The sequence below is a fragment of the Myotis daubentonii genome, chromosome 15, assembly GCF_963259705.1.
Source record: "Myotis daubentonii chromosome 15, mMyoDau2.1, whole genome shotgun sequence".
In the NCBI taxonomy this organism is placed as follows: Eukaryota; Metazoa; Chordata; class Mammalia; order Chiroptera; family Vespertilionidae; genus Myotis; species Myotis daubentonii.
Window position 1 is genome coordinate 46,189,188 of NC_081854.1, and position 16,231 is coordinate 46,205,418.

Below are 16,231 nucleotides of genomic sequence, written 5' to 3' on the forward strand. Positions count from 1 at the left end.
CTTGTGGCTAGGGTGTAGCCAGTTGTTGGTATGGGCAAGGTGTGGTTTCGAGGAGACCTAGTGCAGTTACGGAACAATTATCAGCTTGCTTCCTGTTTCCTGTCAATGTTGGAGGTGTGTTTCTGACCCGGGTTTGGTCCATGACCCAGGTGTTGGCTGGTGGTGTAGCTTTTTTGTATTATCTAGTTGATCCTCACAGTGTCCCGGAAAGTGTGTGGAGCCGATGATGATGTACCTATTTTGTGGATGAGCCCTGAGCCCCTGGGATGTTTGGTGATCTTTCCTGGCCTCAGGGCTTAGGGTGTGCAATAGAGTAGCTTAACTTGTCAGATGTCCTTGCCTGCTCCCAGACATGTGTCTCCATGTTGCTGCTGCCTTTCCTCATTGCATTCCTTCCCTGAGAAGAGTGATAGAATGTCCATTTAGATTCTTAGGGGATCACAGTGTTCTTAGGGGACAGAACTAAAAGGTGCCAGACAAGTGTGGCATGCTCTGACTGGGCTTGGTTGACTTACACCTCATTGAATCTGTAAACTTGTTTTTCTGTTGATTTGAGTATGGGCTTCTTTTGTAAAAGATATTTATGAACCCAATTGTCAGTGTCAGTATTTTCCAGAACGGCCTTTGTTCTGCAATATCTTTTATAGAAAAACATCCTCTGCACACTAAGCTCATCAAATTAGAAAGGTTTCTTTTTAAAGGTTCATAGAAAATTTAAGCAGACCTACTGTGTGCCAGGCCCATGCTAGCTGCAGGGAGAACAAAGGTAAAGCCAGCACAGGCCAACCTTGTCCTCAGGGAGCCTGTGGCCTACTCAGTAGAGAGTGGACTGAAAGACTCTATAAGAGGAGGCAGAAACTGGGCATGGTCTTGAGGGACAAGTAAGAGTTTCCCAGCAGGTGAGAACGTTTGGACCTAAAATGAGTTAGGTCGGTAACTAGCTTGATGTCAGGTTTCTGGACTTTTTGGGTACTCCCTAAATAGAGAGAGAGTTGAGAAGGAGGGACTGTGTTTGAGCTAAGAGCTTAGCACAGACTGATGGAATTCAGATACTTTTTGCAGAGTCACCAGAGCTGGGAACCCCAGGAGCAGGTCTGGTGGGGTGAGGAGACATCAGAGCCCTGCCAGTGGTGCCAGGAGATAAGGGCATCTGGGTTGATCGTGTTTGGAGGCCAAGGAGGCCCTGAAGCTGAGGGTCCCTTGAGGAAATGACTTGCTCAGTCAGAGTTTGTGGACCTTTGGGTGTCCACAGCAGTTAGTGATGACACATGGAGGGTGTGGCTGACTAGGCTGACAGATGCTCCAGGGTGACCCTCAAAATAGATTGTAACATCATCCCAGTGGTGGTGGCCTTCTGACATGTGATGGGTGGCTCTACTCAAGAACAGCAAGCCTGGGCTAGAGCACTGGATAGAGATGTGGGACGCTCCTCTGTAGCTGGTGCCTAGGCCCTGAGAAGGGCCTCTGGCCACAGCCAGCCTGCCTTTGCTTGCACTTGCAGGGACTTCCTTTGGCCAGGCAGCAGTGCATCCATCCATTAATTCTACACATCACAGTGAGGCACCCATTGTTTTGTTCCAGTCCTCGGCCTGGGCCCCAGGAGCCCAGGCATGAGGTCTGTCTAGAGAGGAGGCAGATGTGCCTGTACACTGGAACTCACAAAGTGGTATAGAAAAGGCCAATCAAGATATTTTATACCCAGGGGTGACACAGAGGTTGGACTCCTCTTGTACCGGAGAGTTTGGGGAAAGCTTCATTGAAGAGGTGATGATTCTACATCTGGAAGGAAGAGTTATAGGGTGCCATGAACAAAGTGAGAAGCAGATATTTCAGGCAGAAAGAAAGTGCATAAAAAGATGTGGAACACAGAACATGAGCAGGCAGGGGCCAGAGCAGAAATACCTTCTGGCCCTAACCGGTTTGGCTCAGTGGATAGAGCGTCAGCCTGCAGACTCAAGGGTCCCAGGTTCAATTCCAGTCAAGGTCATATATTTTGGTTGCGGGCACATCCCCAGTAGGGAGTGTGCAGGAGGCAGCTGATCAATGTTTCTCTCTCATTGATGTTTCTAACTCTCTATCCGTTTCCTTTCCTCTCTGTAAAAAATCAATAAAATATATTAAAAAAAGAAAAGAAAAAAAGAAATACCTTCTGTGCTGTGGCCAAGCAGCGTGGGCTTTATCCTGAGTGCAGTAGCAGGGTATGAGGACTTTGGATCTGTTCACACTTTTGAGAGTGGAATGGGGAGAAGAGACTCTTCTGGTCTGGGTTAGCCAAGCCCCTCTGGCTGAGAGTCCTGGCCAGTGGTGGGCCAGTGGCTTAGGTTCCTTGACTCCATGCTTGGTTTTCCCACGGCAGATGACTTTTTTCTTTCTTGGCTGGCATTATTTTGCATGGAGAGCTGCAGAGGTGGGATGTTGAAGGCTGATAGCTAGAGAGGCTTCTCAGAGGTGAAAGGACTTCCTATACAGCTGTTTTCTGGTATTTTGGTTTTACCAAGACAACAATGAAGACAACACTGTCTGTGATTTTCCATGGAGACCCAAAGAGCTACTCATTCAATGAGGATCTCACCTGCCACAATTCTGGTTTGGAGAGCCACTTCGGCTCAGGTCCTCTTGCTTATGTCTGGTCTCTGCATTGTCCAGTGCTGTTGAGAAGTTTGGCACTCAGCTGTGGACCTGGGGAAGGCCTTGTCCTATCTGCCCTGAAAAGTAAGTGCTGTCATTGCCTAAGGCAGGTACAGGTGGTAGTTGTGCCCTGTTCTCCCTGACTGCCCCGATCACTGATGGCATCGTGGGCAGATGCCGGGCTGTGGCTGCATCTCTCCCTAGTAACACATTGCACTGTTCTGGAGACATGGAGTATTTGGGCTCTGGGGCATCTTGGAGTATTGTACTGCTTGTGTTGGGGGTTAAAGCCCAGGTCTATTTGGATATGGGGTGAGAGGTCTGGAGTCCACGTGGTATCCATTTTTCTGGTAGGACCTGATCCTGCTTAGAGCATATGCGGGCCTCCCTGGGACCTCCCTGCCCAATATATGTCACCATCTGGTTTCAACTGCAGGCTGAGAGTGGGGAGTGTTTGGCTTCTTTCTTTATAACTGGGGACTTTCTTAGTCAAGGATTAGTCTCCAGAGAAATTTCTAAATTTCACTTCACACTGCACCCTCCCTTTCCTGCCCCCCATTTTGTTCTTTTGTGTGTGTTTGTTTTCTGAAATGTTTGGTCTTTTCTTTAGATGGGTTACCACGTAAGGGAGATTCCCTGTTAGAGGGAAAGTGGGAGCTGGAGCATAGGAGGATGGACTCAGCAGCTCTGCATGGCAGGCACAGTGAGCCATCTTATCCCAGCGTCATTGGGAAGGAATGAGGGCTCCAGAGTGGTTCCCTGTAGTCAGGGGTCAAGTTGGAAAGAAGGGACTGATCACTGGGAAAGAGGTGGATAACGTGGTGTCTAAATGCAAGGCTGTCCTCTGCCTCTTCAGAAATTCTGTTCAAAATTCACATAAAATATCATTGTAGCTCCAGGCTCCTCAGTATTTGGTTGTAATTGAAATGTAAGATCATGGCTCTATTGCTAGAAATGAGGCTAGAGGACTTGGTGGTGGAACACAGCCCAGTTCATTTGTCATGAAGGGACCAGAAAAAGATGCTCTGGGCAGTGTAGGGAAGTAAGGGAGGGACTGGGTAAGGCTCTTGCACCCCTCTGAAAGGCTCTCTTCCTCTCCGACCTCTTGGACCTTAAAGATGGCCTGGGATGCCATGGCAGTTTAAGTTCTGGATGGCAGGTGAGGCTCAAATACTCCCACTGCCCCTCAGCTTTCATGGCAAATGTTGCTGATCACAGCATTCATTCTTGTCCAGACAAGAACCCCAGAAGTTTTTTCACTGCACAATGCAGCAGGCAGCTGCTATTTTTTGGTCAGAGTTTCATATTGAGATAAAACCGACTGGCCTTCAGGGTGGGGGCAGTTGGAAGATGAGAAGAGGTGGAGAGAGGAGACGGGCAGTTGTGCCCAGATGGTCTGAGGGCCCCGCTCGCATCTTCTAAAGAACATTGTTGAGGTGGAGCTGAACTAAAAGCAAAGAAGCAGAGGAATGGTTTGTTGAGTAGAACTGGTTGTGACCCAGTTTACAAAACAATGTGTCTGAAATTGGCATGCGGTATTTTATAGAATGCTCTCTTTTTAAAAAAAAATATATTTTATTGATTTTTTACAGAGAAGAAGGGAGAGGGATAGAGAGTCAGAAACATCGATGAGAGAGAAACATCGACCAGCTGCCTCCTGCACACTCCCCACTGGGGATGTGCCCACAACCAAGGTACATGCCCTTGACCGGAATCGAACCTGGGACCCTTGAGTCTGCAGGCTGACACTCTATCCACTGAGCCAAACCAGTTAGGGCTAGAATGCTCTCTTACTAACTGTTGTGCTAGGAGTTTATCAGTAGTTATAGTTGCTTTAAAAATATTTTTTTAATCCTCACCTAGAGATATTTAAAAAATATATAGATATGTTTATTGATTTCAGAGAGGAAGGGAGAGGGAGAGAGATAGAAACATCAGTGTTGAGGGAATCATTGATCAGTTGCCTCCTGTACACCCCACAATGGGGATTGAGCCCACAACTGGGGCCTGTGCCCTGACCAGGAATCGAACTGTGATCTCCTGGTTCATAGGTCTATGCTCAACCACTGAGCCACACTGGCTGGACCCAAGGATATTTTTTCCATTGATTTTTAGAGTGGAAGGGGGTGGAGAGGGAAAGAAACATGAACACGAGAGAGACACTTCAATTGGCTGCCTCCTCCTTGCACCCTGACTAGGCCAAGGGTCCAACTTACAACTGAGCTACCTGCTCTTGACCAGGAGTTGAACCTGTGACACTTTGGTATGTGGGTTGATGCTCTAACCTCTGACTTAAACCAGCCAGGGCATAGTTGCTTGTTTGTTTGTTTTTTAGCCAAAATGCATTTTTATTTTATCTATAGATTAATTTTTTAATTATAAAATAATACATAGGATCTTTCAACACCTGACATAGTTACATTAAAAATGGACAACAGAGGGGAGGGAGGTTTAGATAAATACAGGTGATTGCCATTGTGTACGTTGTATCATTTAAGGCCAGTGCAGAAAACAGAAACCATTCCAGATATTTTAAGTGGAAGTGATTTAATACATGGAATTTGATGTTTTCAGAATCATTGGAGTAGAATTTCCATGTAATGGTGGGCTAGGTTACTGGAATAAGACCCTCTGCTGAAAATAATGAAAGGTGTTAAGTTACACATCAGCAAACTCAAAGCCAATTTCTGGATGAAGACCTGTAACTAGAGAGTTAAGGGTTAATGTCTGAGTAGCTAAGAGCATTTACCATGTCCACACTCAGCTGTGCACCAGCTCTGTAATTACACAGAGCCAGAGCTTACTAGAAATGGGATCTGGTGGCACCCCTTTCACATTAAGCTGGTATGCCAACTGGCTACCTCTGGTTAAGGCCAGTATATTTGGTTTTTGAATGAGGCAGCCAGCCTCTGGAAAGTCAAGGCTTGGTACTTGAGATTCTGTCTGCCTTTTAGGGAAGGAGCCAGAACCCAGGTATGTGAGTAACCTGCCTACGGCCACCCAAGCGGGCTGGTCTGTTTCTTTCTGTCTGTGGCCTCCTGGGTGTTTGATGGTGCTGGTGACAGTGGATGCATGAGCTCTCCTGACCCACATTCAGAATAGCCTTATTTCCTGCAAAGCATATCCTGACTCAAAGCCCCTTTGCCTTCAGGCCTCTTCTTCCTTGGATGGTGCTCATGCTGAATTCATTCATCTCTGCCCCTCCTCTCTTTGTGAGCCTGCTACCTTTTGGTGGATGGGATGATGCTCTAACCAACTGAGCCATATGGGACTTCTTTTTTCTGGCCCTGATGTGAGGCCAGAATACTCTGAGACCAGAGTTGGGCTCAGTGGGTTACTGGGTGGCTTTCTGGCAGAGGGTGAGGGTGGGGGTGTGGCTGCTGGAGGAGCAGCTTGCACACAGTAGCCAGTGTCGTGAACTGTGGCTTTAAGCAGCTCCATCAGGCTATGAGATAGAATCCCCAGCACCAAATAGCCCTCATTTCAAACTTAAATGTCAGTCGGTGTTTTTCCTGAAATGTCTCTGAGGGACCATTTTTATAACCATGGTCCCTGAGATCTCTGTTGTGAAGCTGTTGATTTCTTTATCTGGGGCAGGTTCTGATAGGAACAAGATTGGCGGCTTGCTGAGCTGTGGCTAAGGTGTTAGATGTCAAGATGAAGCTGTCAGATGAGATTCCAGTAGCTCCTTGGGGGTCTGGGGCAGGGGCATTCGTGACTGGCCCTTTCACCAGAGAATGGCAGCGGAGTTGGTACTTTCCTGAAACCCCCAAAAGCCTCCAGCCCTAAGGCTGAAGACCTTGTTGCCTATCTCCTCTTTGTCACTACCACCAGAGCTCTGTGTGCCTGGATACATCCAGTTGATAGAGCTTAAATTAAAAATTATTACGTCCCATAGTAATTGGTTCATATACCTTATGCAACATTTATTAAAAGTGCCTATGAACTTGCCAGCCCATAAAATCCACCTTCCCTCTAAGAAATTGATAGAAAGTAAAAGGAGCTAGGTCTGTGTTTTTCACTCTTGTCAACTGCTGTGTACTTGTAGTGATGACTTCATTTTTTTAAAAAATTGATTTCAGGCCCTAACTGGTTTGGCTCAGTGGATAGAGCGTTGGCCTGCGGACTGAAGGGTCCCAGGTTCGATTCCGGTCAGGGGCATGTACCTTGGTTGTGGGCACATCCCCAGTAGGGGGTGTGCAGGAGGCAGCTGATCAATGTTTCTCTCTCATTGATGTTTCTAACTCTTTATCCCTCTCCCTTCCTCTCTGTAAAAAAATCAATAAAATATATATTTAAAAAATATATAAAAAAAATTGATTTCAGAGAGAGGAAGGGAGAGAGAGGAGAGAAAACATCAATCAGTTGCCTCCGCATGTGCTCCAACTGGGGATGGAACCCGCCACCTTTTGGTGGGTGGGACAATACTCTAACCAGCTGAGCCACATGGGACTTGTTTTTGCTGCTCCAGATGTGAGGCCAGAATGCTCTGATGCTTTGCACTGTGCTCTGTGCCAAGGCCTACTCGTCTTATCTGGGAAAGCCAGATGAGGTTCATGCTGGCACACAGAGCCAAAGAGGTGTTCTTGGTGACTCTTTGTGTGTGTGTGTATGGTAAACTATATATAGCATAAAATATGCTATTATGACCATTTTTAAGTGGTTCATTCAGTGGTATTTTTTTTCCCAGTGGTATTAATTACAGTCACAATGTTGTGCAACCATCACCACTATCTATTTCCAAAAGTTTTCCATCATCCCAAACACAAACTCTGTACTCACGAAGCAATAACTCCCCATCCCCCTCTTCTCAGCCCCTGGTAACCTTTTATTTACTTTCTCTCTTTGAATTTGCCTGTATAATTCATATAAGTGGAATCAAACAATATTTGTCCTTTTACGTCTGACTTTTTATTTCACTTAGCATAAGGTTTTCAGGGTTTATTGATGTTGTGGCTTGTATCAGAATTTCATTCCTTTTTATGGCGGTATGTTAATACCACATTTTGTTCATTCATCTATTGATGGACACAGGTTTTTGTCATCTTTTGGCTCTTGTGAATAATGGTGTGAAGAACATTGCCATACAAGTATCCATTTGAGTCTTTCCTTTCTGTTATTTTGGGTGTATACTTAAGAGTGGAATTGCTGGATCCTTCTATGTTTAACTTTTTGAGAAACCACTTTTTTCCCATAGTGACTACACCATTTTACATCTCCACCAGCAATGTATGAAGGTTTCAGTTTCTTTCCATCCTCACTAATACTTGTTATATATTTTTTTATCCTCACTTGAGGAAATATATATGTACATATATATTTTTTTCTTAGTATGATTTTATTGATTTGAGAAAGAGAAAAACATCAGTCGGCTGCCTCCTGCACGCCCCCTGGGGATGTGCAGGGGACTGAGCCCGAAACCCAGGCATGTGCCCTGACCAGGTGCATGAGTCGATGTTGAACCACTGAGCCACACCAGCTGGGCATGACTGTTTTTTGTTTGTTGATCTTGTATCCTGTGACTTTACTGAGTTTGTTTACCAGCTCTTGGAGGCTCTCTTTGTATTTGGGATTTTCTATATTTAGGATCGTGTCATCTGCAAATAGAGATCATTTTACTTATTCCTTTCAATTGGATGCCTTTTGTTTCTTTTCTTATCCAATTGCTCTGGCTAGAACTTCCAGTACAGTGTTGAATATCAGTGGTGAAAAGTCTTGTCTTGTTTCTGATTTTAGGGGAAAAGCTTTCAATCTTTTGCCATTGAGATTGTGAGCTGCAGGTTTCTCATAAATGCCCTTTGTCATGTTGAGGAAGTCCCTTCTTCGTCATAGTTTTCTGAGTGTTTTAATCATGAAGGGATGTAATGGGATTTTGTCAAGTGCTTTTTCTGTGTCCATTGAGATGATCATGTGGATTTGTTTTGCTTGTTCTATTAATGTGGTTTATTATCAACTACCCTTGCTTTCCTGGGATAAAACCCACTTGGTCATGATGTGTAATCCTTTTAATATGTTGTTGGATTTTGTTTGCTACTGTTTTATTGAGGATTATTGCATTTTTAGTCTTAAGGCACACTGTTCTGCAATTTCCTTTTTTTGTTTTTCTTTTTTTAAAAAGAATTTTTTTGTTGATTTCAGAGAGGAAGGGAGAGAGAGAGAGAGATAGAAACATCAGTGATGAGAGATAATCATTGATTGGCTGCCTCCTACTCACCCCTTACTGGGGATTGAGCCTGCAACTTGGGCATGTGCCCTTGACCAGAATCGAACCTGGGACCCTTTAGTCCACAGGCCAATGTTCTATCTACTGAGCCAAACTGACTAGGGCTTTTTTCTTTCTTTTTGTAAGAAAGCTGAGTACAGCTGCTTTAAAAAATTTTTTTTTATTTTAGAGAGAGAGGAAGTGGGGGGTGGGGTGGGGGGGAGAGAAACACCGATTTGTTGTTTTACATATATATATTTTTTAATATATTTTATTGATTTTTTACAGAGAGGAAGGGAGAGAGATAGAGAGTTAGGAACATAGAGAGAAACATCTATCAGCTGCCTCCTGCACATCTCCTACTGGGGTTGTGCCCGCAACCCAGGTACATGCCCTTGACCGGAATCGAACCCGGGACCTTTCAGTCCGCAGGCTGACGCTCTATCCACTGAGCCAAACCGGCTTCGGCCTTATTTATATTTTTATTGGTTGCTTCTTTTATGTGCCCTGATCAGAGATCCAACCTGCAACCTTGGGACGATAATCTAGCCAACTGAGCTACCCACCACAGCCTGTATTTTCTTTCTTTCTTTTTAAATTATAAAAGAGAGTTTATTTAGAAAGTTACAGAGGTAGTAGAAGTGAGCCAGCTGGGCTGCCTATGCTCAGGAAGTAAGTTACAGAGGCAGCAGGGCCCTTGGAGCTTAGGAGAAAGAAAGACAAAGGTAAATTGCCTGGGGGTGGGGGGAAGGCACAGGCGTGCACCCGGGAGGGAGAGTGCACCTCTTTTCTTTTTGTAAATATATTTCTATTGATTTCAGAGATGAAGGGAGAGGAAGAGAAAGATAGAAACATCAATGATGTAGGTCATTGATCAGCTGCCTCCTGTGCCCCCCACACTGGGGATTGAGTCCACAACCTGGCATGTGCCCTGACTGGGAATCGAACCATGACTTCCTGGTTTATAAGTTGATGCTCAACCACTGAGCAACACCAACCGAGCCACCTCTTTTCTTTTAATGTCTTTTTAAAAAAATATATTTTTATTGATTTTAGAGAGGAAGGGAGAGGGATAGAGAGATAGAAACATCACTGATGAGAGAGAATTATTAATCAGCTACCTCCTGTATGCCCCCCCACCAGGGATTGAGCCCACAACCCAGGCATGTGCCCTTGGCCGGAATCAAACCCGGGACCCTTCAGTCCACAGGCCAATGCTCTATCCACTGAGCCAAACGGGCTAGGGCCTTTTAATGTCTTCTTGATGGCATTAATTGGTGTTGTAGGTCTACCCCATCTTGGCTGGCACCTGGATATAGCACATTTGCAACAGTACACAGACATTCTGCCAAGAATTGGGGTCTCTAGATCAGAGCTGAGAAGGAGCTTAGGAGGCCATTAATCCAGTTTTTCCTCTTCTGATAGGGAACCTGAGATAGGGAGTGACATCCAAGACCCACAATACTGAATTAGGCTGGAGTGTCTGAGGCCAGAGTCTGGGGTGTCCCCAGACCCCTGCTATAAAGTATTGCTGTCACTTGAAAACTCTTCAGGTGCTTCTCTTCAGGGGGCAGGAAGGGAATGCCAGAGGGACTGGATGGGGAATTACAGCAGAGCAGTGGTCTCCTCCCCCCCTTGCCTTGTTCTGCGTCTCTGGAGGGTGTGAAAGTCCAGAGGTCCAGTTTCCGAGGTCCTGTCCTCTGCCCATCACCAGGCCTGCCTGGGTTGTGAAAGAATCGCTCGCCAATTGGAGCTAATGTTGATCCTGTGTCATTGCAGCAGGGTTCCCTGAGTGTGTGCTCTGGGTCGTGCTTGGGATGCTCCAGGTGCCATGTGAGCTGGAGCGCCAGCTCCTCCACTGAGCAGGGATTTTGACCATTTCCTGTGGCTCACTCTTCCGCCCTCTTGTCCAGGCTCAGGGAACTGGGTGTACTGAGGAGCTGACCGTGAGACCTGGTACACCAGTGTAGCCCTTTGGCTCTGAAATGGGTGAGAGCCAACAGCCTCATTGTGCGGCCATCAGCTGACTCTTGAAATGATTTTTCTATGACTATCAAAGTAATTTGTTTTAATTGTAGAAAATCTGTAAAACCAAAGAGGGGGGAAAAAAAAGAAGAATCCAAGCTGACAAGTGTGCTCACATTTCTCCACATGACTGCAGTGGTTTCAGCAGACAGTTGCTTTTGTGGGAGAGTCAGCAGAGGGGGTGGAGGGTAGTGTGGGCCGTAGAAGCCACCAGGCAGGTTCTTCTCCAGGGCCCCAGTTCAGCCCCGCTGGCTGCCGTGGATGGTGAGAGCCTCAGGGTGGACCTGGCTGTTTGGTCCGCCAAGGGCCTTTGCTGCAACTGCTGCTGCTCCTCCGCTGCTCTGTGGCGGATCTGAAACCAACTTGGCCTGAGCAGCACCCGCTTGCTGCCTCTTCTCTCTGGAGCCCAACAGAGAGGCAGAGTCACTCTTCTAACTCTAGGGCTTGTTGTGGTTTGGGCAGTGAAGGCCTCAGTGCCACGAAGAGCTCATCTGTTGTCTCTCTATACTTACTGGCCGCCTCACCTCTCTGACCAATGGTTCTTCTTCCCCATATTGCTGCATTTTGTGAGGGAGTAAATAATTTTCTCCCTCAGCTCCTCAGATATACCCTGCTGCTTGAAAAGCGAGCCCTGCTCTGGCTGGGTGGCTCAGTTGGTTAGGGCATCATTCTGATAAGACAAGGTTGTGGGTTCAATCCCCAGTCAGGGCATATACAAGAATGAAGCAATGAGTATATAAATAAGTGGAATGAGCCGAAACTGGTTTGGCTCAGTGGATAGAGCATCGGCCTGCGGACTGAAAGGTCCCAGGTTCGATTCTGGTCAAGGGCATGTACCTGGGTTGCGGGCACATCCCCAGTAGGAGATGTGCAGGAGGCAGCTGATCAATGTTTCTCTCTCATCAATGTTTCTAACTCTCTATCTCTCTCCCTTCCTCTCTGTAAAAAATCAATAAAATATATTTAAAAAAAAATAAATAAGTGGAATGACACATCGATGTTTCCCTCGCTCTCTCTCTTTCTCTCTCCCCCTCCTAACCCTCCCCCCTTCCTCTCTCTAAAATAAAAAAGAAAGAAAGAAAGCACAAAAGAGAAGAGAGAGCCGGTGGAGACGGGAAGTGTGGGAAGTTTAGCTTTGTCTGTTCCAGTCACCTGCTCGGGGTGAGTGCTCTTGTTGCCTCACTCCCAGGCGTCCAAGGCAGCCTGTATGTTAGATTAGTGGTTCTTAGCACCTGACCTGTTACCAAGAAGGAAACAAATGCTCACTTTCTTTCAGCTCAGCAATCCCAAGTAAACAGGCTTTTTTAAAGATAACAAATTTCTTTTAAAAAATATATGTTTTTATTGACTTCAGAGAGGAAGGGAGAGGGAGAGAGAGATAGAAACATCAATGATGAGAGAGAATCCTTGATCAGCTGCCTCCTGCACACCTGCTACTAGGGATCGAGCCCGCAACCCAGACATGTGCCCTTGACCGTAATCGAACCTGGGACCCTTCAGTCCACAGGTTGACGTTCTATCCACTGAGCCAGACCATCTAGGGTCAGGCTTTTGTTGTTGTTGTTTTTTTTTAATATATATATATATTTTTTATTGATTTCAGAGAGGGAGGGAGGGGGAGAGAGAGAGAGAGAGAGAGAGAGAGAGAGAGAGAAACATCAATGGTGAGAGAGAATCATTGATTGGCTGCATCCTGCGTGTCCCCTACTGCTGGGGATCGAGCCCACAACCCAGGCATGTGCCCTTGGGCAGAATCGAACCTGGGACCTTTTAGTCCGCAGGCCGACACTCTATCCACTGAACCAAACCAGCTAGGGTGAGGCATTTGTTTTTAGGTGTTCCAGGATCCAGGCCTTCGAGAATGGCTTGCTTTCCTTTATTAGATTCCGATGCTAGAAGAGCCTCCAGTGCATGCGCTAATGGACAGTCATCCACCAGCAGCCCTTCCAGCTGTGCTCAGGTGCTCCGTTGTCTGATCCTGTTCAGTGGCTGCACTGAGGGCTCTCTGGACCATGTGATGTGCCCTTGGTTAAACGGTGAACTCAGAGGCAGAGGTTAGATTTGAACCTGGGTCTGTCTGATACATTTGCTGTGATGCGGTGTGTTTCCTGTTCAGATGTTTGTGCACAGTGTAAATGCCAGGGCTAGAGCAGAGCTGGAGAAAGGCCGCTACATACCACCTGACTGGCTAAGCACTTGGGCTCCAGACTTTCCACGCGAGTCTCAGAGAATTGCCCTTTCTTTGGTGGCTGGTTGTGTTGGGCAGTGTCCTGGGCAGCTTCTTCCCCATCCAGTAAGTTCACCATGTTCTCAAGAGTACTCGGCCCTTCCATGTCTCTCCATTCCACTGCTCCTGGCCTGTCCAGCCCTGTCATCTTCCAGTGGATGATTTTGGAAGCCTCCAGTTTTGCCTCTTGGATCCATTTTCCAAATATCAGCTATTTGATCAGCTGTATCCTTTCTAAAGCACTTGAGTTTCTCATTGACCTCCCATGAAACTCAGACTCCTTAAGCCAGCATGCAGACTGGCTGGGAATAGCCTGTTTCCTGCTTCAGCTTTGGCTCTTTTAGGTCTGCCCAGGCTGTGACCAGCTACCCTGAACTTCTTGCAGTTCCTTGACCGTGGACTGCTTTCTTGCCTCCATGTCTCAGCACATTCTGCTGCTTCTGCATGGAACACACTCTTTTTCCTCTCATCTCCTTTACCAGGTTTTGGCTCAGTCTTCACTTCCTCTGGGAATCCCCGGGTCAGTGTGCCCTGATTCTCTGGCCTGCCCCTGACTTGACACTGGAAACCATTGGAGAGCAGGGACTGACTCCAAGCCTCCACTCTTCTGTCCAGCAGCATACTGGGCACAGAGGATCTTTGTGGAATGGGTGAATGATTGCAAGGGTCTCTATCACACCTGTTTTTACTAAATTACTCAACTTTCGCAAGGACCCAGCAACCCATGTATTTTCAAGTGCCACCAGAGATTAACAGAGGAGCAATAGTGTCAGGGTGACTTCCTGATATCATTCTTTCTGCTCCTTAGATGCAGAGATACTACTGTATATGTCCAGGAGAACATTCTTGGGTTTGGGGCTTTTGTATGCCCTTTCCTTATTGTCTTGGGGCTTTTGTATGCCCTTTCCTCTTGCTTCATTCTTGGCAGCTGATTGGAGAGCTGGGATCACATTGGTTCAGAACTTAGCAAAGCACTGCATGTTACCCATTCCCATTGTTGATTGAGAGGAAGCTTCAGGTCTGCTTAGATTTTTCTTGAGTGGATGGAGAAGTGAGCTTCCCTCCTCCTGTGGTCACTTGCTTTGTGGTTGTAAGTCATTTAATCTCACAGCTCTGCAGGCAAGTGGCAGCAAGAGGGGAGAATAGAACGCGGGGTGTTGTAGCTGAGTTCAGGGCTCACTTATCTGTCCCATAGCTCTGTTATGACCTCATACCAGCTAGAAACTGAGGTTCCCATTGAAATGTGGCTGGGAGAGAGCCTGTGACTTAGCTGATAAGGTTCTTCACCAGCCCACAAGAGGACAAACCTCAGGGATTTGTTGAATGACCATCATGTGCCCAGTACTGCTGTGACTGCTTTTTCTCTGATGGCTGGGACTTCTTCCTATAGCCCCCGCATCCTGAGGTGGGTGGCAGACATTGCATCTGTTCTGTCCACTGTGGCATAAGACGTTGGAGCCTGTAAACGTAGGCTCCATCTCTTGTGCTTGGATGTTTGGGTTTGGAGTGAGAGCAGAACATCGATCAGCTGCCTCCTGCACACCCCCTACTGCGGATGGAGCCCACAGCCTGGGCGTGCGCCCTGACTGGGAATCACACCAGCACCCTTTGGTGCATGGGATGACGCCCAACCAGCTGAGCCACACTGGCCAGGGCTGAAATTATTTTCCTAATTTTCTTTATAGATTGTTCAGTGTTAGTGTATAGAAACACAACTACTTTTTTAAAAAAAATATATTTTATTGATTTTTTACAGAGAGGAAGGGAGAGAGATAGAGAGTTAGAAACATCGATGAGACAGAAACATCGATCAGCTGCCTCCTGCACATCCCCCACTGGGGAAGTGCCTGCAACCCAGGTACATGCCCTTGACCGGAATCGAACCCGGGACCCTTCAGTCCGCAGGCCGATGCTCTATCCACTGAGCCAAACCGGTTTCGGCACAACTACTTTTTGTGTGTTAATTTTGTATTATATTCTTAGAAGGTGATGACTTATTTCTCTTATTTAAGTTTTTGGGGAAATACCTCATCATTTCTTTGTGCACTACAAACATTTAGATTAAAAAAATCTGTTTATTTCCTTTTTTGGCCTGCGCTCTCCTGAGTGTCACTGAGATATCCTTGGCAGAATTGCCCAGCTTGGGCCCTACCTTGCTGTCGGTGGCTTAGTTGTTGAGGCACCTGGGGTGAGAGGAGTGAGAAAGTGGGTCTCAGGGGCCTCACACACCACTGTCCCCTATTTTCGGATGATTGGGGAGGCCATCAGTGATGTGTGGGGTGAGAGGGCATTGAGTTTAGAGAAGAAGCTGTGTATGAGGGTCTTGAAGATCCTGTAGAGACCCGGCCTGGCTGTACTTTTTCCATGTCCTGGTCCTTGCTGCACAGTGGCTTGTCCCTGTGGGATGGATCTTGCATCGCTCTGCCAAGCACTGTACTAGATTGAGCACGTCTGGGGAATAGATTCTGCCACCTCAGCTCGAGCCAGAAACAATGGGAATGGAAGCAGTGATTTCAGGAAACTTGCCTTTGAAACTTGAAGCCAATGGTTCCTGGTTACAGGTACTACTTGCTGATTCTTCAGCTGCCTAAGGCATTGAGATGATTTCCATTGGAAAATCAAAATATAAAGGTTCCCCAAGAACCACTAGTATGTTAAAACAGTCTCTACATTCATTGCTTTTTCCTGTTTTTCTATTTTTTATTTTTTTTTACCAAGAAGTTTTTGAGAAGGGAATTGCATAATCATTTGTTAACCAAACTTTTGTGTGTGTGCTTTTTTGAAGGTACATGGGAATAGGACTCTCAGCTCAAGGTGTCAACATGAACAGACTTCCTGGTGAGTCACTGGTTAAGAGATCATTTGTCCTGCTCTCCTGATCCATTCTGTGCTGAGAGTCATGGTGGCAGCCAAGAGGCTGGAGAGGACTTTGCAAGCCAAGCCATTGGGTAGATGATTCTAAAAGGTGGCCATTGGGCCAGGATGGCATGGGCTTCCATTCCAACAATTAATTGACAAGTGATTGTCACTCATGGAATTTGAACTGTTTGCAGTCAGAACCAGTGACCTGAGCTTGTTGTCAGTGGGGACACACCTCAGTAGCCTTCACTCCCATTGGCCTTTGCTTGACCAGCCTGGCACTCGGGCAT

The 16,231-nt window shown here is 46.5% G+C and overlaps 1 protein-coding gene across 3 annotated transcripts in view; it reads left to right on the plus strand.

Annotated features, from left to right (window-relative positions):
* Positions 1 to 16,231, plus strand: part of RANBP10 (RAN binding protein 10) — a 60,041-nt gene that overhangs the window by 3,627 nt on the left and 40,183 nt on the right. For 2 of the 3 annotated variants that reach the window (XM_059667730.1, XM_059667733.1), the window contains one exon: positions 15,868 to 15,920. The exons of the other annotated variant lie outside the window; for it this stretch is intronic. In XM_059667730.1, the coding sequence (XP_059523713.1) occupies positions 15,868 to 15,920 (53 nt within the window). The remainder of the gene's footprint in view (positions 1 to 15,867; positions 15,921 to 16,231) is intronic. 3 annotated transcript variants of the gene reach the window in all.